The sequence below is a fragment of the Protopterus annectens genome, chromosome 6.part0 (genome assembly GCF_019279795.1).
Source record: "Protopterus annectens isolate FY-2018-M chromosome 6.part0, PAN1.0, whole genome shotgun sequence".
NCBI lineage: Eukaryota > Metazoa > Chordata > Ceratodontiformes > Protopteridae > Protopterus > Protopterus annectens.
The window spans coordinates 646,739,390-646,763,592 of NC_056737.1; the positions used below are offsets into that span (position 1 = coordinate 646,739,390).

Consider the following 24,203-nt stretch of genomic DNA (forward strand, 5'->3'; position numbering starts at 1 on the left):
GAGAGTTTCTGAGCTTCAAGCTCTGTCTGCCATGCCTCTGTATTTGGTCTTCCACAAGGATAGGGTCTCTCTCCGTACTAATCCTTCCTTCTTACCCAAAGTGGTATCTGAAGCAAACATAAACCAGTCCATTAATCTGCCCGTTTTCTTCCCTAACTTCCAAAATAAAGGTGAATACAAACTCCATTTGTTAGATGTTCATAGACAGCTTTGTTTTTATCTTCATAGAACTAAATCTTTCCGCAAAACTGACCAATTGTTTGTTTTCTTTTCCAAAGCATTTCTGGGAAAAGCTATTTCTAAAGTTTCTTTGGCCAGATGGATCACTCTTTGCATTTCACATGCCTACAAAGCAAAAGGTTTATCCCCTCCTGGTATTGTTAAGGCTTACTCTACCAGGTCCATGGCAACTTATGCTGCCTTTTGGTCTAGGGTTCCTTAGGATGACATTTGTGCAGCGGTGACCTGGGCCAATTTACATACCTTCATTTCCCATTACAAATTAGATCTGATTTCTAGGGGTAGAGCATCCTTTGGCTCTGCGGTGCTCAGGAATATCCTTCCATAAGGGCCTCCAGGATTGGCGTAGCTGGGGACTCTGTCCCACAGGTTGCAGATTAAATGAAGTTAACTACTTCAGATAAAGAAGTTATGTAGTCACCATAACGTTCCATCTGAGTAGTTATACTTCATTTTTCTGCAACATTCCCTCCCTCCATCCCCTGGACCTTGTCCTGTCTTTTCAGGTTTGGTTCATTGGGCTGAGTTGCTTATGTATTTAGTTGCAACAAACTCTATCTGAAGGAAGATAGGCGATGGTAGTGCATTATGGGTAAGGGGAGGAGCTCGGAGCTTGGAGCAGATGCTAGAAAAAAAGTTGCCGGCTCGGATCCGTATGGATCCGTATACCCACAGGTTGCAGAAAAATGAAGTGTAACTACTCAGATGGAACATTATGGTGAGTACATAACTTCTTTTTTTTGTCTTGTTTGCTTGCTACAAGGTTGTTCTTTGGCGCATGCATAGTGATGTGTCAATGTCTGCATTGTCGATCTTTTGTTGTTGACTTTAGTAATGCTGACGTTTGGGTATTTTGATCATTTTTGCAGTGTATATGGATATATATATATATATATGTATATGGATATATATATATATATATATATATATATATATATATATACATATATATATATATATATATATACACACACACACATACACTCACGCTTCAGTGAGGAACGGGGAATTGACCCATTTCCTCACTGTAGTGCGATCTCAGAGTTTGTATATTTAATGTGCAGCGGGTGTGGTTCAACAGTATGTTACTTTGACATCACCTTCTGCTATGTGGAATACATCGAACCCTGGATTCATTGTATTCAGTTTCATTGTGGTTTACTATTCGGAGTTTCAAATTAATATTTTAGGTCGACATTTTATGCGATTGACCGAAGTTGATTTGAAATTCCCAATGGATATAAAAAGTTTACACACCCATGTTAAAATGCCAGGTTTGTGTGATATAAAAAAATGAAACCACAATAAATCATTTCAGAACTTTTCCCACCTTTAATGTGACCTATAACCTGTACAATTCAGTTGAAAAACAAACAAATCTGTTAGGGGAAAAAATATAAAAAAATACAAAATTTAGAATAAGCTGGTTGCGTAAGTGTGCACACCCTTAAGCAAATACTTAGTTGAAGCACCTTTTGATTTAATTACAGCATTCAGTCTTCTTGGGTAGGAGTCTATCAGCATGGCAAATCTTGACGTGGCAATATTTTCCCACTCTTCCTTGCAAAAGCACTCCAAATCTAGTCAGATTGCGAGGTCATCTCTTGTGCACAGCCCTCTTCAGGTCACCCCACAAATTTTCTATTGGATTTAGGTCTGGGCTCTTGCTGGGCCATTCCAAAACTTTAAATGTTAAGTTATCCATCTCGCCTTCATTCTTGCTGGATGGGTTCGGAGCCGACCTCGGCTCCGACTCGGCCACTCTAAAATCTCGAGAGTTGGTTCCACCGGCTCGAGGCTCCCCTTATATCCCACAATGCTAGGCGGTAATACCTCAGATCTCGTTTGCCGCTACAGCTATCGAGACGTGTTGCTTCAACCGGCTTCAGGTTAGTGTAGAAAACAGTTTAAAAAGTTTACTAAATCCCTTTTAAATTAGTTTTTCATACAGTATCCCCTTACTTTAAAGGATTTTTATCCCTTCCTCCTTGTTCTTCACCCTTTTTTACCACAAGAACTTATATGTTCTTCCCTTTGGCCTTCGGGCCCTCCCATTCCCCCTTGGAGTGTATGTGTTTTTTTGTAGGGACTTTTATAAAATTTAAAACTATCTAAATTTATTTAGTTTAAGTTGGTTTTATTTAGTGTATAGTGTAATCGGTGTGTTTGTGCTTGTGTGTGATTACACTTGTTCCTTAAAATGTCTAAGGATTCGAAGGTCTCAGGCTTCAAGAAGTGTGACTCGTGCTGTCAGAAAATGTCTCTGACAGACGGTCACACTTCTTGTGTGTACTGCCTGGGACCTTTACACCTGCAGGACTCTTGTGCTGTATGCCATGGCTTCAGCCCTAGAGTCCTGCAGGAAAGAAAAAATAAGCTCATCTTACGGGGCTTGCTTAAACCTGAGGATCCCCCGACTGTTTCTTCGGGCAAACCCTCTAAGGCTTCTAGGTCTTCGACTCCAGCATCTGAGTCGACACCTAAGGCGTCGAAGTCTGCTACTACATCGGCTCCGGCTGGAGCCGATGAGACTCGAGCTCTTATTTCTGTGGTTCCCTCAGCTCCGGCTGGAGCCGAGGTATTAGAATTCTCTGAGTCGGCTCCGATAAGGCTTTCGGAACCGACATCTAGGAAGAGGTCTAGGTCACCGTCCCTTGGCTCCAGCATCTCCCTTGCTGTCTGAACGGAGCCATAGATCTCACTCCTCTAGGTCATCGAGACTGTCTGACCATGACCTTCAGAGGGTAGTGAGTCGACTTCTTAAGTCCGAGGCACTGGCCCAAATGCTTCAGAGCCCGAGGCACTGGCCCAAATGCTTCAGAGCCTGACTCATCAGTCGATGCTTAATCCTATTCCTCAAAATGTTCCTCCTCCGACTCCTTTGAGTTTGGAGCCGGGGCGTTTAGGACCCAAGACTGTGGTAGCGTCGGAGCCGGTACAGTTGTCTTCGGCTCCGTCGTCGGCTCCGATTTCTTCCTTGGAAGAATCTCGGCGCCGGACGTCCCTCGTCGGTTCCGAGGGGGTGAGTGGCATCGGACCCTTGTCCGACCCCGCTGTCCCTCTCGGTGCTTCAGCGCTGGTGAGTTCGGCTCCGACATCGGCCTCGGAACCATCACTGTCGGTGCCGAGGGAGGTTTTCAGCTTTTCGGAGCTGGGACCTCTGGCTCTGCCTGACAGGGGTGCTTTCGAGGTCATGCGGAGTGTGTTGGAACCCTGTTCAATTCCACAGTCTGCTCCGTCCGTCCCTCCCTCTTCGGTGCCTCAGGTGATGTCTACTCACTCCCTCATCCCAGACCGCAGAGAGCCAGCTCCTCAAGAATCCCCTGTGGGGATCTCATCCTCTTCCGAGGCCTCTCCTGAATTGGCAGGGGAGCCCCCTAGGAAGAGAAAGTGCAAGAGGAAGCACATAGACTCACCTGAGTCTGTCACCTCTGACACGGATTTAGAGGATTCTGAGGGTTCCCCCCATTCCCCTTCTGAAAATGTCTCCTTTGCAGACATTCTGGAGATCTTGAAGCAGAGGGGAAATTGGCCGACCCTTAACCCTTCGGAGGATGAATCTGTGTATCTTGAGGCATTTGGCTCTCGCCCTTCCACCTCCTGGGTGCCCCCCCCCCTTTGACCCCCTTATGCAGGTGGTAGCAAAAAAGGCTTGGACGGCTCCTGACTCAGTGGACCCAACCCCCAGGAGACCTTCAAAGTTCATAACAGCACCAGCAGACAAGCAATTTCTGACTAAGGGAGTTTCTGTGGATGCTATGGTGGTAGCTGCTGCCACTAAGAAGGAACTAGCTGATCCTTCAGTGCCTGTCCATCCCCCTAACAAGGAATCTAGGTCTATGGACAGGTATGGGAAGCGGATGTTTTCCTCAGCGACCTTTTCAATGCGTTCGCTGAACTACCTCTGTCATTTCACTCGTCTTCAAAGGGACTTGATCAAGGAAGCGAGTGAGATGTTAAAGGATCCTACGGCTGCGGGTTTTCAGGACAAGATGAATGCTCAGCTGGCTAGCCTAAATTCTATAGCTAACTCCTCCATGTGACTCCTCTCATATGCAGCTGATGGAGCGAGCAGAGCCGCAGGGACAGGTGTGGCCTTACGCCGGCATGCCTGGATGCGGCTATGCAATTTTGCAGACTCCTTTAAGACGTCTTTCACTAATTCCCCGTTTGATGGATCGTTCCTTTTTGGTCCTCAAGTGAAAGAAACTTTGACAAGGTGCGAGACGGATGGCAAAACTCTTTCTGCCGTCGGAGTCCGTTTTTCTACTCCTTCTAGGCCTTACCCCAAAGGCCAGAAAAGTGGGAAAATGTGGTTCCGCAAGCAATCTCAAGGGGCTTTGCCTGACGCACAGGGTCGGTTCCCCTCTAGAGGCAGAGGGGGGAACAATAATGGTAGACGTCGCCCTAGAGGCAGGGGGGGTCCGCAGAACCAGGGCAATCGAGAAACCTTTTCCGATAAGCCCTTCCAGCATCCCTGAGGTGTTGCCCAACTGTCCACCTTCGGAGGCAGTCGGGGGAAGATTATCACTGTACCCAGAAGCCTGGCGATCCCTAACTCAAGACAAGTGGGTACAGTCCATCATTTCCGAAGGCTATTCCATTCCGTTCTTTCGCATTCCAAATCAATCAAAAAAATCCTTTCCAGATGTTCCACCCACTCAAAGGGATCAAGCAGCGTTAGAAATATCAAAGTTGCTTGCAAAAAGAGCCATTCAGCCAGTGCCAGCAGACCAGCAAGGATCCGGAATCTACTCCAAATTCTTTTTGGTTCCAAAGAAAACAGGGGACTGGAGGCCCATTTTAGACCTCAGCATCTTGAACAAGTCTGTCAAGAAAACAAGATTTCGGATGGTCACGTTGCAATCCATCCTACCCCTATTGGGAAAGGAAAACTGGATGTGCTCTATAGACCTCCAGGATGCGTACTATCACATAAAAATGAACAGACGCTCCAGGAGATTCCTCCGCTTCAGGCTGGGAACCAGTCACTTTCAATTCAGAGCCCTGCCCTTTGGACTCACCACAGCCCCCGGGTGTTTACCAAATGCATGGCAGTGGTGGCCTCTCACCTGAGACGTCAAGGATTCCAGGTGTTTCCATACTTGGACGACTGGCTCCTTACAGCTCCCACCAAGCATCTTCTGCTACTTGCCAGAGACTATACTTTTCGCATATTTCGAAAGCTAGGCATCTCAATAAATTGCGAAAAGTCTGTTTTGTCGCCTTGTCGTGCTATTACCTTCATAGGCGCAAATCTGGACACAGTCAACATGTCTGCGAGACTCACAGACCAAAGGATAGCAGACATACACAAACTAGTCTCCCTTCTTTTCCACAGCAACAGAATCAAAGTCAGGTTAATCCTAAAAGTACTGGGGATTATGGCGGCTGCTATCCCTCTACTTCTATTAGCCAGATTTCACATGAGAATCTTACAATGGATGCTCTTCACACAATGGTCATACCAACAACTTCCGATGTCCCACACCATTGTGATAACGCAAGCATGCAGGAATCATCTCCTTTGGTGGATTTCTTCCCCCCAGCTCTTCCTAGGAAGACCATTTGTCCCTCCCCCTCCAGTTGCTACTCTGACAATGGACGCCTCCCTGATCGGGTGGGGGGGCATTTTCAGGGCAGGACAGTCCAGGGCATTTGGCAACCAGACGAACGCCACTTGCATATAAATGTTCTAGAGATGAGAGCAGTGCTTTTAGCGTTGCAAGCCCTTCAAGACTCTCTTCCTTTGGGAACGATAGCAATTCAGACGGACAACATGTCTGTAGTGTGGTATATCAGCAAACAAGGCGGAACCAGGTCCTACCCCCTATGTCGAGAAGCACTCAGACTGTGGCAATGGGCGATTTCTTCTCAGCGGTTTCTGATAGCAACGCACATCCCCGGAAAGTCCAATCTCATTGTGGACAAATTGAGCAGAGCTATTCTCATGCCTCACGAGTGGTCTCTGAAAAATTTGATCGTGGAGGAAATTTTTCTAAAGTGGGGCCAGCCTTGCTGCGACCTTTTTGCTACTCCCCAAAACAGCAAGTGCAAAGATTATTTCACCCTCTTTCCTCTACCAGGCCATCCCAGCAGGGACGCTCTAGTCCAAATTTGGCCCCGGGGACTTCTGTATGCATTTCCTCCCTTCCCACTAATTTCTCAAGTTATACAGAAAGCTATCGCTCAGAAGGCTTCATTGATCCTCATTGCCCCTTACTGGCCTCGTCAGGTTTGGTTCCCTTTTCTACACCAATTTCTGTTGGAGCAACCCTGGCATCTGGACCTAGTTCCAGATCTTTTGATCCATCAGTCGGGTCAGTTACATCGCTCCCTCCCCTCTCTGAACCTCACTGCTTGGTTCCTCCGATTCCAACCTTAGCCAGGCTTCCTCAAATATCTCACTCAGTTCGAGATATTTTAATAGCTTCCCATAATTCTTCCACCTGGAAGATTTATCTTAGTAAGTGGAAACGTTTCTCCTATTAGGCTCAAGAAAGGGACATAGATCCTTTCACTGCTCCCATTCAGACGGTCCTTGATTTCTTAGCCGAATTATTCCACGCAGGTTCGTCTCCATCTACTCTTAAGGTTCAATTGGCAGCTATATCTAACTTTCATGTGGGCATCTCGGATTCTGCCATCATGTCTCACAAGCTTTGCAAAGCTTTTTTGAAGGGAGTTTTTCTTCTCAAGCCTCCTATAAGAAATCCTCCTCCTTCTTGGGACCTTAATTTAGTTCTCACATCTTTGATTCTTCCCCCTTTTGAACCTGCAGCTTCCTGTTCAATGAAATTGCTATCCTGGAAGACACTCTTTCTGGTAGCCATTACTGCTAGAAGGGTCTCAGAGCTTCATGCACTCTGCAGTCGATCACCATATATTTTGTTTCATAAGGATAGGGTATCCCACGGACCAACCCCTCCTTTTTGCCTAAAGTAGCCTCTGCAGCAAATCTAAATCAAAACATTGACCTTCCTGTGTTTTTTCCTAACTATTCTAACAGGTCTGAACAAAAATTACATTGGCTAGATGTTCATCAACAATTAAGGTATTATTTGGATAGGACCAAACAGACCAGAAAAGCTGACCAATTGTTTGTTTCTTATGCAGAAGGCAGAAAAGGCCTTCCAGTTTCGAAAGTATCACTCTCCAGATGGCTTACATCCTTGATTTCCTTTGTGTATGAGATTAGACACCAGAAGTTGCATAACAGACCTAAGGCTCATCCTACTAGAGCATTGGCTACTTCTATAGCTTTCCAAGATAGGCTGCCTATTGATACGATTTGTGCAGCAGCTACATGGGCTACTCCTCACACTTTCATTTCTCATTACAAGTGGGATTTAGCTTCTAGACATAGAGCTAACTTTGGTTCCACTGTACTCAAGAGTCTGTTCCGATAGGCCACCCGGGACAAGGTGCTAGGGACGCGGTCCCATCCAGCAAGAATGAAGGCGAGATGGACAACTTAACATATAGAAGTTATGTTCTTACCATAACGTTCCATGTTAGTTGTCTTCTTCTCGCCTTCTTTCTTGCGTCCCACCCTCCTTCCCCCTAGCCTGGACAGACCTAGAGGAGTTTGATTGTGACCTTTCTTCCTACCACCTCTATTGTATATATGTATATACTATACTGTGTATATATTCCTTCATCAGGTTTTAGGTCACCTTCTTTCTGTCATTTTATAGAGGTGGGTTTTCCCATTTCCAGTAGTTCTGGATTTCTTTCTGGCTGGGCCTAGCTTACAAACGAGATCTGAGGTATTACCGCCTAGCATTGTGGGATATAAGGGGAGCCTCGAGCCGGTGGAACCAACTCTCGAGATTTTAGAGTGGCCGAGTCGGAGCCGAGGTCGGCTCCGAACCCATCCAGCAAGAAAGAAGGCGAGAAGAAGACAACTAACATGGAACGTTATGGTAAGAACATAACTTCTATTTTTCTTCTGGTGAAGCCATTCCTTTGTTGATTTGGATGTATGTCTGGGGTCAATGTCGTGTTGAAAGGCGAAATTCCTCTTCATCTACCACTTTCTAGAAGATGCCTGAAGGTTTTGGGCCAAAAGTGACTGGTATTTGGAACTGTTCCTAATTCCCTCCACTTTGACTAAAGCCCCAGCTTCATCTGAAGAAATGCAACCCCAAAGCATGATAACTGCCACCACCATGCTTCACCGTGCGGATGGTGTTCTTTTGGTGATGCAAAAGGTTGTTTTTACACCAAACGTACCTTTTGGAATTGTGGCCAGAAAGTTCAACCTTGGCCTCATCAGACCATAACACATTTTCCCACATGCTTTTGGGAGACTTTATGTATTGTTTTGCATATTTTAGCCAGGCCTAGATGTTTTTGTGTGTAAGAAAAAGGTTTCCATCTTGCAACCCTACCCCATAGCTCAGACATATGGAGAATACTGGAGATTGTTGTCACATGTAGTACACAACCAGTACTTACCAGAAATTCCTGCAGCTCCTTCAGTGTTGCTGTAGGTCTCTTGGCAGCCTCCTTGACAAGTTTCCATCTCGTCATTTCATCAATTTTGGAGGGACGTCCAGTTCTTTGCAACGTCACTGTTGTCCCATATTTTCTCCACTTTTTGATGACTGTCTTCCCTGTCTTCCATGGTATATGCAATGCTGTGGAAATATTTTGTACCCTTCTCCTGAGTGATACCTTTAAACAATGAGATCCCTTTGATGCTTTGCTAGCTCTGTGTGAACCATGGCTTTTGCTGTAGTAGGCAGATGAGTAAATGTCAGGAAATCCTATTAGGACAGCTGAACTTTATTTGGGGTTAATCAGTGTCTCTTTAATTGATGGCAGGTGTGTACCCAAGAAGACTGAATGCTGTAATTAAATGAAAAGGTGCTTCAACAAAGTATTAGTTTAAGGGTGTGCACACTTATGCAACCAGCTTATTGTACGTTTTTTATTTTTTATATTTTTCCCCTAACAGAGTAGTTTGTTATTCAACCAAGTTGTACAGGTTATAGGTCACATTAAAGGTGGGAAAAGTTTTGAAATGATTTATTGTGGTCTCATTTTTTTATATCACAAAAACCTGGTATTTCAACAAGGGTGTGTAAACTTTTTATATCCACTGTGTATGTGTGTGTGTGTGTGTGTGTGTGTGTATATATATATATATATATATATATATATATAAAATGTGTGTGTGTGTTGTAAATAGTATATGTACTGTATGTGCAATTAGATCTGGTTAGTCACCTTAAAAATGTTTAATTTATGTGCCTGTGTATGCTACCTGTTACTGGGTTATCGGGCTTGGGATAAACTAGAAGTGCAGACTTTCCAAAGAACTGTGGAAAAATATTCTTCACTCCTGTAACAATCTTAGTGAAGCTTGCAGTTGTTTTTCAGTAAACTGTACAGAAAAGGTATGTTAAGCCATCTAATTTGGGTGTGAAAGCTGTTACACCCAGCTGTAGTATTTTTTACATTTTGTTGTGGCTATTTTCTGCTGTGGCTGTTGCACCCTTCACTGTGATTTGTGTGACAGCTGAATGTTCTGAAGTAGTGCTACTGTTAATTGCATTCCATTAAGTCTACTGTACCTCTTTGAAATGTTTTTGTTTTTCTGCCTCTAGTGTTGTCAGCAGTTCAAATGTCATGCTTTATAACACAACAGTAGTAATAGTGATGGCATGAAGAAGATTTATTACCTTGATTCTCCCCTGAAAAATACCTTAGGTATAGTGAGGCAGTAAGGCCTCCTGCTTAATAAGCGTACATTCCGTACCTGCTGATTTTAGAAGGCCCAGTAGGTTCAACTGCAAGTAGCACATTAATGTATCAGAATGCAGTTATTCCATTTTGCTGACCAGAACTGAGGACTGTTTTGGGGAGGGATAGAACTTTTAAGTGTACATTATATCTGCTGGTACATTGAATAGTGGCCATTGGTTGTTTCTTCTAACTTGCAAACTTCACATTTGTTATTCCAGAGTACTGGTGGTATGGTCAACAGTCATAGCTTCAGTTCCAGGGCCTACTTTTTTGACAATCCAAGAAGATATGACAGCGACGATGACTTATCAAGAAGCATCGGTTCAAGAGGAGATAGAGGAAGGTAAACAGTTAAGTTATTCTTAATTTTAGATTTCGAGTATAAACAGATCCCTTTCTTTGTAGATATCTACTCTGTAGTAGTTTTAGTTCATGCCCCATTCAGCCAGAATTCTAAACCTGTCAGCATCTTATAGTTATAGAATGTGGCACACTTCCCTGCCTCTAGCATTCTGAATATAGAATTCTTAGATTTTAAATTGAAAGTACATTCCAAATAAGAGTGCTGGAAGCTGCTGTAAAGACTTGGGGGGGGGGGGGGGGGGCAAGAAGGGCACTTTGTGATCTCAAAAGTGATTTTTTTTTATCTATTTACTACCATGAGAAAGATGCACATATATGTGATTGGACATAAATAAAATTTAATGCAAAATTACAACTTAAGATAATTTTGGACCTCATTGGTGCATGGTCCTATAGAAACGTCAGTGTTTCTAATCTAGTTTACCATTTTATACTATTCCTTTCCATTTTTTATTTATATATGTTTTATGACTATTCATTTCATTAGCTCATTTTAAAACCTGTGGGAGAGAGTTGCACTTTCACTATAATGAATACATATTGTGAAAAATGTCATAGAAATACTGTTAAGGAAAGATTTTTTTTTTCTTGCAGTAGCCTTTTTCCTGCTTTCCCTCCTCTGTGTCCTTGCAAATGTTAGTGACATTAAGTGAACCAACTGCTTATCCCCACTAACAATATGACAATAACATTTCCCTAAAATCATTTAAAACTCAACTAAAGTCCTACCTACATATTTGAGACAGTTCTGTGCATGTGATGTTCCTGGATAATCTCCACATATTTACTGTCGCAACTCTTTTATATAACTAATTAATAAAAATCACCAAGCGGAGTAAATGCTCTACAACAGGACAACAACAAACAAGAAAATAGAATAAAAACAGCTATGTCCGTAGAGCAAAACAATGGAGGGTCCTCAGGCAGTCCAAAATACTCGATAATAAAAGATGAAATAAAATATAAAACTGCAGACCGCCAAAAAATCCAAATCTTCTTAAACATACAAAAGACAATTTTATTTGGATAAAATTGGTAAGCGCTTTCACAGGTACAGCTTCATCAGACCATATGTCTCTTATATAACTGGCTATAATGCAGCTACTTCCCATGGCATTCATCAAAAAAGTAAGGGTTCTTTATTAATTAATTGTGACAACTTACATACACTATTTACGTTATGTACTTTATTTACAATTGATTGTAACTTACATTACAAAATAATATATGCCATATATTCAGTTATTCTCTCCCACCATTTTTTCCACAGCCAGAAGCACATCTTCTTCAGAATGTCAGACAGAACCCATTTCCCATTGTATTTTATTTCATTGACTCTTTCGTTCCAAATCACCCATAAAATATAAAACAGTTGTCATTTTTCTTCACCTCCTTTTTCCTTTTGTTCCTATAATAGCCATATTCTGTCATATTCATATTTATATCATTTACAGTTTTGAGATCATCCATTATATTAATTTCACACAATTTATTCCACAATTTCTTTACTCTTACACATTTAAAAAAAATGCTCTGTCATCTCGATTTCCCCACAATAGTTACATATCCTCTCTTTCTTTTATCCTTTTTATATGGCATGTTTGCCTTAACAGGCAATTTGCCTATTGTTTATCTCCACATAAGGTCTTTACATTCATATATTTTTTACTCCACTCTTTTCTGTTTATTTACCTACATTTTTCATTTTTAGTTTTCATAACATCCTGTTTTGATATTCTTTAATATCTTCATTTACATTATTTTTCCATCTCTTAATTTTTCCCAAAAAATTTCATATATAAATTTCATCATATTTAAATTTCACTGTATCATTTACTGTATTTCTGTCTTCTCTTTTTAATCCTATCAAGGTTTTATACAGATTCCAAGAGGCAGCATGAACTGTAGGATTAAATAATCCTAGTCCCCCCTCTTCCTCCTTAACATACAATATTCATTTTCTTATGGGATTCATCCTTGATCCCCAAATAAATGAAAATATAATCAACATTTTTTTTCATACTTGAATGGGATCATATATACAGTTGACAAATATGCTATTTTACCTAAAAGAATAGAATTTAAGTATAATTTTTTCTTATAAGACAATTTATATGATCTCCAGAATATATGTATTTCTTTCAACCTTTGCACAAGTCTATTCCATTGTATTTTTCTTTTTGTGTTTATCCCAAATGTTATTCCCAACATCTCTCTCTTCATCTTTAAAGTGTATACCTTCCAATTTACCAAAAAATCCTTTAAATTTTGTCTTTATTAATGCTTAAACAAGCATATTTAAATACTGATTTAATTTTCTAATTCCTTGTTCCATCCATTTCTTGTTCTTAGTAATTAAAATTATATCATTTGCATATGTAAGAATAATTGGAGCATATACTGCCTTTAATCACATACCTTGCCATTTTCAATTATTTGTTCATTTCTTTAACAGTTGCATTCATATCTAATGCAAATAATATACTGCTTGTTGGACATCCTTGTCTTATCCCACTCTCTCTTCTTATTTCTTCACATAACCGTCCATTTAATATTTAATGTAATTATTCTCATATATTGATGTTATAACTTTAATTTTATGACTTGCATTATAATCTCTTAATATATTCCATAATTCATCATACTGTATTCTGTCAAAAGCCTTACACACATCTCCTACCATTACTTTTTGCTTTTGCCTTTTCATTTGTAATGTCATCTATTACGTCTCTTAATATCCATAATAAATCTTGACTTCGTTTCCCCTTTTTCCAAAATTCATAGACTCCATTCATTTATTTACAGCTTTTCCTAATCTTCTCCGTAGTATTTTTATAAATATTTGTAATCCATATTTAATATTATTGGGCTCCAATTTTAAATGTCTTCTTTTTTTTCCTTTTTTCCATATAAATGCAATGGTCCCTGTACATACATCTTTTTTAACTATCCCCTTTTCTAACCTTTCATTCAATACTTCCAAAAATATATTTTTGCCACTTTTTCATATTATAATATATATAATATTCAATTCCATCTATTCTTGTAGTTTTCTCCATATCCAGATTGTTTAAAATTTCATCAAAGTCTCCTGTATTTATATTGTTTCCATAATCTCATTCTTTTCTATACTTTTATTTACTTTCCATCTTGTCTCTCTCGCTTCCTAAATGTGTTTATATATATTGCTTAATTACTTCAAATATCTTTTCTTGAGTACTGACTTTTTTCTCCTTTATTATTTTCTAGTTCCCTTATTGCTCTTTTTCCTGCACTATCTTACTCAAATACGGAGCCACTTCTTTTTTTCCTTGAAAAAATACCTTTGTTTATATAACATATTCTTAATCCTCTCTTGGTTGATTGCATATATTTCTTTCTCTTTTCATAATAGTGTTTAGTATTTCTTAATGCTTCATTAAGTAATATTTGACGTAATAACTTAGATTTTTTTCTTTCTTTCTTCTCATAGCTTGATATTTTAAGAAACATTTTTTCTTTTTTTCTTTAAAGCTTATCCACATTCAGTCCAGTTTTCGTACAAGATTCTCATTTCTGCATGATCTTTCCGTAATTGATCAATTTCCTTTCTATCTCATTCATCTAAATCTTTCTCATTCAATCTTTTAATTAATTTACCTAACCTTATGTACTCTTCTTTCTCCTTTACTTTTACCCATATACCCAGATGATCTGAAAAAAAACTGTTTCCTTTGTTCCCTGTTTTATAATTTTTAAACTATTACAAAATAATCGATCTCTGTTTTGATCTCATTTTTTTTATTTTCCCATATATATATATATATATATATATATATATATATATATATATATATATAAACTTCCACTTTTCATTATTTCATATACGCTCATCATTTCCTTCTTTCTTTCTTTTCCTTATATTACAATTAAAATTTCCCACTAGTACTATTTCCATATTCACTCCTACATAGTTTAGGATTTTTTTAAACATTTCCTCTCTTCCTTTCCTAGTAACGTATGCATATATTGCAATAATTCTATACATGTCTTTCTTGTATCTATTACTGTTATGCTGCCTAATTCAATTGCAGTACAATCTAAAATTTCAACTGTTTCATTAAATAGCACAGCAATTCCTGAACATGCATCTTTTCCCATATTCCATGGAATGCTTTTTTTCCCATATAACTCTTCCATCTGTATCCTTTCTTGTGTTAGTATTCTTGTATTTTTTAAAACAATTGCATGCATGTCAAGCAGCATACAGTATTCCAAAACACCTAATCTTCTTTTAGTTTTCCTGATATTAACATTTTTATTGACAGATCATTCAGATTTTTTTGATTCTGTTAAATTTTCCCTCATACCCTTTATCTTTTTTGCTTTCTTTCGCAGTCACATTTTTAAATATTCTTTTTCTGTCTTTCACCCTTCTTCCTATCGAATTTTTCCTCTATTTTCCAACTTATATTTTCTTCTTCATTCATTTCCAATACAAATTCTTTACCTTCATTATTTTAATTTTCTTAGTACATTTTTTCCTTCTTGTATTAATATTTTGTTTTTCTTGCTCATGTTCTACAATTTTTTATATCATATACACCTTCTTGTGTTAGTTGTTGTTCATCTTGTATCTGTTCATCACAATTTATTCAATCATGTCCCATTTTCCCACATTTTTTGCATATCAAGTCATATTTCTCTGCTTCATGTTACATCTTTCCTCTAATAAAACATTTTCTTTAATCACAGTTACGTATTAAATAATCATTCTTTCCACAGAAAAAGCATGTTTTCAGTAGTTCCCTATATTTTACAAAACCTCTATTGTCTTTGACATTTATTATACTTGGAATATGTCCGATCTTTTCACTTTCCATTTACAAGTTTATCCCACAGTCCCAAACCCCCCCCCCCCCAGTGCATAAACCTATATAATCATATATCTTGGTAGTGTCCAAAACATCCTTACATGCAGTTTTTAAACTGATTTTCAATGCTTCTTTGCCCACCTCTTTTCAAAATTGCACAACAATCCTTTTTTTTTTTTTTTTTGTTTCTCTACCAAAAGTCTGCACTACATAAGAATTCCATGGACTTTTTCCTTTTCAAATTTCTCTAGAAAACTTTCCATAAATTGTCCTGTTTCAAATAAAGTATCACAGTAAGCCTCTTTATTAGTATGTATAAAAGCTATTACCTCTTTAGGTGGTATTCCTAGAGATGCAATTACTGTGTCCCATGTGTTATATCTTTAAAGTTCTTTAGCTTCCTTACTATTAAGCAGCACAACAAATTTCTTTCTTATGACCTCTTGTTCTCCTCCTTTTTTTCTTACTTGCTTCTTCCTTTCTTTCACCGTCTCCATGTACAAGCTCTTTTTGTTTGTATTTTCTCTCACCTCCTCTTCCTGAATTTTGTCCATAATATCGCCCCAAGACACTGAACCTTTCCTGTTCACTCTGATTTATCATATCCCTTAGATATACATCCTGCAACCCTCCCGATTGGAGGGTTGTAATCATGCACTCTGACTTTGACACAGAAAACTAATCTTTTTGTAGTAAGTATTCAGAGTCCTGCTTAGGTCCAATTACCTTTTTCTCGTCATTCTTCTTCACTTCACCTTTTTCTTTCCTAAATGACTCTGCCAATCATTCTCTCATCTTCTTCAATCAACCAGCGACTTTCCTCTCTACTACTACTTCATCCTTCTGGTGCTCACCATCACACCTGCACGCAACCTCCGTCTTCCTTCCAGTTTCTCTGAGATGCCTACATCCTCAGAACGGAAACCAGAATTTGAACATGACCTTGACAATAGCATCCCCTAACGCTAATGAGACAGGGAAGTTCCCTGATGGCCCTGGCAGATTTCTGCTTTTATTATGAATACCACCTTGGGTCTTCCCTGAAATGAGGCCACTAGACTAGTGGGACCAACCCAGTCAACAAAGGATAAATAAAAAATGTAAAAATAAAAAAAAAAAAAAAAAAAAAGGATAGTGTGCTGCTTTTATGCAGGTACTCCAATTTGTAGCTCATACTCGTGCGAAGTTGTAATCAATAGATCATATTTTGTAGTAGGGTTTTTTTTTTTAGGACTATATTTTCCTGCAGCTTATTCTGTCAACATCACTGGTTTCCTTCATTTCATAAAGGCCACTGGATAGAAATGCATTTTTGATAGCTATTTTTTAGTTAATGCTCACTTTCAAGTTGTAATTTGAAATGCTAATTTAACCTATCCTCAAGAGTTTTTCATGATGGCTGTAGATGGGATGACACAGTTGTGCAGTGGGTGGAGCTGCTGTCTAGTTTCAGGAGCGTTTCCCACATGAGGTGTTTTCTGCATGGAGTCTACATGTACCTTCTTTGTCCAGGTAGTTTTTTTTTTTTGATTTTTGTTATGAGGTCTGTGGTTTCTTTTTTTTTTTAGCTTTTATGCAAACTACTGATCTTAATTTGCCCATAGGTGTGTGTGCACGTGCGCACGCACATGTGTGTTTCCATATAGTATACTTCTAAGTGTATCTGTATCTAGTACAGTGCAGACTTTCCAAGATGGCTGCACACTGATCAACAGCTTAACTTCAGCTCTCTCAATGTGAAAAAGAAACTGAAGTACAGGAGCCAGGAACTCTTGTCACTTTTAGTAAATTCAGTTACTGGCTAGTAAGTACACTGCTTGGGTGCCAGCAAAGAAACTAAAAAAAAGCCAGAAAGAAAGTCAAATAAAATGGTGAAGAGAAAACACTGACTGGGAAGAATCCTGCAGCTTTGGTGCAAGACATGGCTTCCAGAATCTAGAGGAAAAAGTCAAATATGCTCAGAGCACAAAAATAAACAAAGCAGTGGAGGAGTGTATCAACTCAAATAACAAAAAGCTGGAAAAGATGGTAGAAGTTTTAAACAGATATTTGGATAAGCTGATACAACTGCAAAAATCAGTGGTCAAAGTGAAGAAAAGGATGTCTAAATATGAGACTGCTGAAGAAGAGGTGTTTGAAAAAAAAATGGTAGAATTAGAGAACAGAGCATTTAGGGAAAATCTGAGATTTTTCTGCTCTACCAGAGAAACAAAAAGAAAGAGATTTTATGAATGCACAGATAAGCAGCTGGACTGATATTCCACAGCACGAACTGTTAATTGGGAGGGCACATCATGTGTATACTCCAAATCTGGCCATGAGCAAGCAGTGGAAACCTGTATTAGTAAAAATCCAACCCTACCATGTAAAAGAGCTGATTGTGACAAAACTGTTAAAGTAGTGTTTATGGAGAATGATTATTTACTGTACACCAGGCAGAAGAGAGAGAAATTTATTACAGTAATCCGGTAATGTCGAGGCAGGTGTGAGGTTCAAGCTGCTATATCCACCTGTCTTCAAAATATTTTTTTTCTGGAGGATCAGTGTCATTTTTGATTGAGAACAGGCTAAGGAGGAATTAAAGTCTGACCAATAATAAGTGAGCTGTCAAGCAGAAAGAGAGTCTCCTTCTCATTCTTCTGATTATAAAGCATGGGGAGAGCCTTTGCCACTAGTCTAAAGGATAATGCTTTAGAGAGAGAGAGAAAAGCAGAGGAGTTGACTAGAAGAATCGAGAATACCTTGAATTGAAAATGGAATCTGCAGTTGGGAGGTGGAGATGAACAGAAAGAAGACCAGCAACATTGAAATTAGTGAATAAATGTGTGACTGCAAAGCATCGTTCACATTTGTGAATTATAGCTGTATAAGAAAAAGTGTAAAGAGTGAACTTTTATTGACTTTATTGCTTTTGTTTACTGGGAATGTCCAACTGGACACAAGTCCCATTTTCAGCGGAGGCCCACTGAAAAAATTTCCATTTTACAGAATGAGTTGAAGGCAGTTGTACAAGACTTGGGTAATAAATATACTTACATACATAGACTAGTAAAGGTACTGTGGCCAAATCTGCCTTCCCCAAAGTTCAGTCACCTCTTAAGAAAAAAAAAAACTAAAGGAGCACATACTTAATCTGCTGCTATTCCATCTCCAGTGGACATCTCTCAAAGGTTAACTGAAGAATATGAAGTGAAGACCAGCCGTGATGATGCCATTTCCCTCTGCAGTGATCCAGTAGGAGACCAACGTGGAAGGGCCTACTCTCATGTCCGCTGCGTCTGTGCATACAACTGGGGCAGACATTAAGGAAGAACCACAGTTGATTATATCTGAAGGGCTTTTAGTTAAGAAAGAGGTGTCTGGTACCCTTATTGAATCCAGACAAGATTCTGAACCCTCCTAGATTTGTCAAGGCAGATGTTCCTGTAAAAAAAAGAAACCAAAAACCAAAGTGGCTGTTGCAGCTAAAGCTCCCCACAGTGAGTGGCAGGACTTTACTCAAGGGCTGTTTAATGTCTTTATGGCTCTGAAACATCACAGGGTTTGAATGTCCCTATGTCTGCTGCCCCTTGGTCCTCCATCCCATATAAAAGAACAAGGGATTCTGCTTCTTCTAAGTAAATAAGATAGATAAGTAAGTAAGGAGTTCGCTCTGGTGAAGAATCCTTAGTCTGTTCATGTCAAATACACTTTCCTTTGGCATAGAGTATGATGAAGATTATTCTTAGTCCCTTGACTCTCCCTTTGGTGATTTATTCTTTGGGGGATATGCTAGTTTGTTTGCTGGAATATTTTTAAATGGGATTGTTCACAAGTATCAGATGTTCAAAAGAAATGCTATGAACTTTTGCAGATAGATTTTTCCAGACCATCTACAGTCCCTCCAGTCTTAGTGCCCGCCAGTGCTGTCTTGTTGGACTCTTTTATAGCAGCCTCTCAGGCTCCTGGCTCACATAGCCTAGTAAACGCATATGAATATAACAACCACAAGAACCTTTTTAAGCCTAGCCATGCATCCCAAATCTCTGACAAATTGTGGTACATTTGCCAAGTGTAAACAAGGGCTTGGGAGATGAAAACTTTTACAAATAGGGGCCTGGGAGATGAGCCATATACAGGCTTCCTGTGCCCATTAGAGACATGGGGGCCAAACCAGTGATTAATTTCCTGTTCCCCGTCCAGTTGTCTAAGTTGCACTTGAATTGGTTTAGGGAGGAACTCTGCTTTACATGGATGGGATGCCTGTTCCAGTGATGGAGTAGTCTCTGGGTTACATAGCTGTCTCTCCAGCAGGTCCCATTTATATCACAGGCAAGGTTTAAGTCTTTAGAACAGGTACTTCTGGTGCTGTTTGTTTTGCAGATATGCAGGAGGTCCATCAGAGTGGGGTCTGACAATGCCTTGTATCACAGGCATAGATCACCCCTCAACATCTTGTAGGAGACTGAATACAGAGATAGGGTCTTGAGGTGGTCTGCATAAGACCTGTTACTTATGCCCTGTATTCTTTTAGTGAGGGATCTCTGTGGAAGTTCCAGTTGTTGGATATGTCCGATTAGGTACATACCAAAGGGGGAATTGTACTCTGTGATAGGTCTGATGAATACCAAATGCCCTAGAACAATGACTTCCTTGGACCTTTGTTTATAAGTTGCGCAACATAGAATGATTTCCTCACTACTGTAGACATGTTGTGGTCAGAGGCTAGATTACTGTCTGTGTGTCCTCAAGTCCCTGACTACTGGGTTAACTCCTAGGGGTGTGTTGTCAATTTGATAGTTACCAGGGGTGGATGACTTCAAGAAAGATACTGTTATGCCTTTCCTGGCATTTTGTTTCAGTACATGACTCTGACAAAAGTTGTTTGTCTGTGCCAGCCAGCCCTTCCTGGAAAGCATTTGTATCAGTGTGTGATTCAATGACTGTTCCTAATTTGCACTCATCTGCAAATTTAGTCAGCCACAGGCCATTGACATTGGCTTTGACTTCAGAGAAGTAAATGCCAAAAAGGAGCAGTCCCAGTAAATGCCAAAAAGGAGCAGTCCCAGGAATGATCCCTGAGGGACTCCGCTTGTGACTGGCCTCTTTGTAGAGGTGGACTTCCCAATTCTAACTTCCTGTGTCCTGTCAGGCCAATTCTAACTTTCTATGTCCTGTCAGGCCAGTTGGCTATCCACCGGGTCACATAAGGGTTTATACATAACATCTTGAGTTTGTCAACAATGCCCGAGTGAGATTTTCTGTCAGATGCCTTGGTCAGGTCAAGGTAGGCAGTATGAACCATTTTGCCGTCATCCATTGCTTTGTTACCTTCTCAGTGAAGTCCCCCAGGTTAAGTAGGCATGACCTGCCCTTGACAAAACCAAATGGGGTTCAGTCCGATGTGTGGAGGTTTACTCTGTCATTTTGGATCATTTCCATGATAATTCTTTCCATAGTTTTGCATATGAAACTAGTGAGACTTATAGGTCTGTAGTTTTTAGGTTCTTTAGATGGCCAGCCTTTGTGCAGAGGTATGACTGTTGCTGTTCTCCATTCATGAGGCATGATGCCTTTTTGGAGACTAGAGCCGGCTAGGTCATGTTTTATGCTATTTTGAAGGCATCCTGGTATATTATCTAGGCCCATTGATGCAGTGCTCTTTGCCTTAGAGAGAGCATTAAGGACTGGTTTCCTAGTGAGGGCAGAGGAAGTTATATTTGATGGTGTTTCTTGAGGGAAGGTTGAGGGACAGAGATGGGTAAAGATGGAGCTGAATTTGTCAGTCAGTAGGTTTACTTTATCTTCTGGCTCAATAAGGTGGCCCCATTTACAATGAGCTCTGCACACAATGGTGTTTTGCTTTTGAGGTTGCGGACATAGCTAAAGAAAACCTTGTGGTTGTCCTTGACCTGGGAAGCCAAATTTACCTCGAATATGGCTTTGATAGACTTTATTTGTCCTCTGAATTGTTTATTTAATTTGATGAGCGTACTTTTATCCTGCTGGATGCTGCTCCTTCTAATTTTTGCCATGATTTTCTTCCTTCTGTTATACAGCCTATTGATGTTGTAATTCTGCCAGAGTGGCTCGTTTTTTGTTAGTTCTGTACTTTGTCTTGGTGGGAACAGCTGCATTTATGCAGCTGTTAACATGTTTGTATTAGGGTTTCTGTGAACAGTTCTGCATAGTCAGCAGTGTTTTCAGGGTTTATGGGGGCTTGAAATTTTGCCAGGTTATCACTTAATAGCAGGAAGTTAGCCTTAAAGTAGTTCCAGGAGACCATTATATGGTCTGACCGTACCAGAGAAGATGTGTGTAGCACTCTCTCATGTTAATGAGGACCGGATTCAGTATGGTTGCTCCCCGGTTAGTGTACTGACAGTCTGATTCAGGGAGTTTTTGTTCACAAAATCCAGGCATGTCTGTGCCTGTACATTTGGTGTCTAATAGGATTCTCAGTTAATAGTGGTGTAATTAAAATCACCCATGAATATAGTATTGAGTTAGATGGTGAGTATTTCCAATAAGTTTAAGTACATGGTATGGGTTTCCTGGGTCAGAGAGGGAAGTGGTACTGGATTTTGCCTTTGGCAATTTGAAAATGGAGAAGCTCAAATGCATTGTCTTGTTTTACCATCCTTGAGGTATGTTTATTTTTGATGTTAATTGAGACAACTCCACCTCTCATCCTTGTCTGTGTAGTAGCTGGTCTAAATGTGTGGAAGGCATTAAAATCTTGCATTGTGTGTGCTCTGTGCGGCTTTAAACCATGTCTCCATGAACACACAGACGTCCGCATTCTCTGGGGTGAAGAGAACTTCTAGGAAGTGGAGTTTTTTATTTAGTCTCCTAACATTGAGCAGTAATACCTTTAGATTTTCCTGGTTTTGATTTGGTATGTCGTAAGTACGTTCAGTTTGACATTGCCTATAAAAGGCACTATGGGGGAAGATGATGTTTTAGGTAACATTCAAAAGTGTAGAGGGGAGAGGTGCTGACTATCCCTTGCAAAGCAGCATGGCCATCTCCTTCCATGCTGACAAATACTGCACTTCCTTAGATTGACGCCAGAAACTAAGTCAGTTATTAAAGTCGGTCATATTTTGTTCAAATCATGGCATCATCCTTGGAGAAGGTAAAATGCTCAGTGCTAGGCTCATACCAGCCCTGGGACACATATTGTGAGAGCTCCATGATGTTTCTCTTCATATAGTCTAGGGAGGTACATCTCAGGTCATTTACTCCCACATGGACTGTGACTGAGTCATACTGGCACTTGTGGTGCAATGACCTGAATGTGTACATAATGTGGGCAGATCCTGGCCCATGATAAGCGACTGACTGGGACTCTCTCCTTACTTAGCCTGATGAGAAGGACTTCAGTGGAGTCTCCAATGATGTAAATTTTAGATTGTGTGGTAGCTTGCCTTATGCACTTAGACGTAGAGGCTCCATGAGATGTGGCTGTATGTGTTAATGTGGGTGTTGCTTTGAAAGAGTGCATTTGGGACTGCTCAGGGTATTTGTTACGTGTACTTCATCTAGGTGGTCTTTGGAGTTTAGGAATGTTACATTTAAGTACCTCAGCATATGTGGGTCTGTGTTTGCTTTGAATCGTGGTGATGGGTGCAGCATGTATATTACTGACAACCTTATTGAGATTAGGAGTACTTTTATGTAAGAATTTGGTTTCCAGTGACATTGTGTAAATGTACCTCTCACATACCATATCAATTTGAGAATTAATTGGTTATCAGTAAACATGAGGCAATTTCTGCATTGCCTCAGGGTGCCCATATCCACCAAGCTGGTAATGGAGATAGTGAGAAAGTTCATATCCATCTCAATAGACCCTTTTTTATTGATTAGACATTTGGAGTGAGAATATAAAGCAATGTCAGGAGTATCTGGTTTGCATCTCTGAGGGCAGTGCTGGTCACTGCTGACTAGTTGTCCTGTGTCCAACTAGACATTTGGTGAAATTTCATTTGTGCTTTTACAGGAAAAATGTCACTCAGAGTGTATTTGTCTATACGAGGCACTGACAAACACTTGAGGGGAAACTGTTAAACTCTGATTGATTTATGGAAGTATTTAGGCAGGTATTCTTAAGTTAGAAACAAATCAAGCAGTACTCACTGAAAAGAATTACCTTGTCAAGAAAAATGAAAAGAAAAGAGGGGAGTCATGTAAATGGCTGCCACCTGGCTAATACTAGTGCTAGTCTCACCACAGATTCATTCTGCTGGGATACAGTGCTCCTTTGCTTCTTCGCTGACCAGAAGCAAAACAGTAGTACCAATCCCAAGATGAGAAGAAAGCTACAGCCTGTTTGGTGATTCAGTCTTGTCCCAGATGATGCAAGGGGTCTGTAGGTTTGTTGTAGTCTTTTTATAGTCAGATACCTTGAACAACAGCCAGACTAATCACGAACATCAAGCGGAGACACTCACTGCCCAACCAGAAACAGTCAGGCATCAATGCACTCTGCTTCTTCTCTCACTGGGAGCAAAATGTAAGTATAATTTCCAACCTGGCACCTACAAAAACAGTTATGAGGCTTTCCAGTGATCAGCAGTCTCCTGGAAATAATGTCCTTGTGCTCCTTAATCCCAAGATGACTACTGAGAGGCGGAACGTGGGCTGTCCATTAATTGGTGGTTTTGGTGTAGATGTTGCAGATTTTAAAGGTAAGATGGAAAAATGGTTTAATATCCTAATAGCTGCAGTTGCACTAAGCAGTTAGATATGAAAGAGGGGGTAACTAAGCTTTACTTGTCCATGTGGAGAGCCAATAATTTTAAAAGAGCAAGATAGATTGGAAGAGAGTAGGCACTTTGTATTCATTCCAGTTATGTAGAATACAGTGGGATGGCCAGTAAATTTAATAGTTAAACCATAGTGATTTCACAAAATGATAATTATGTGCTTACGACAGCTAATGAAAGGGGAAGAGGGCAGGAGATACGAGGTCAAATTAGCATAAGGAGTAGGCAACTAGAAAGACAGTTC

At 40.0% G+C, this 24,203-nt stretch overlaps 1 protein-coding gene across 1 annotated transcript in view; it reads left to right on the top strand.

The window, feature by feature from the left end:
• The window catches only part of GPR137C (G protein-coupled receptor 137C), a 761,588-nt gene that overhangs the window by 655,623 nt on the left and 81,762 nt on the right, over positions 1–24,203 (top strand). The window contains exon 6 of the mRNA XM_044074333.1: positions 10,212–10,336. Coding sequence (XP_043930268.1) covers positions 10,212–10,336 — 125 coding nt within the window. The remainder of the gene's footprint in view (positions 1–10,211; positions 10,337–24,203) is intronic.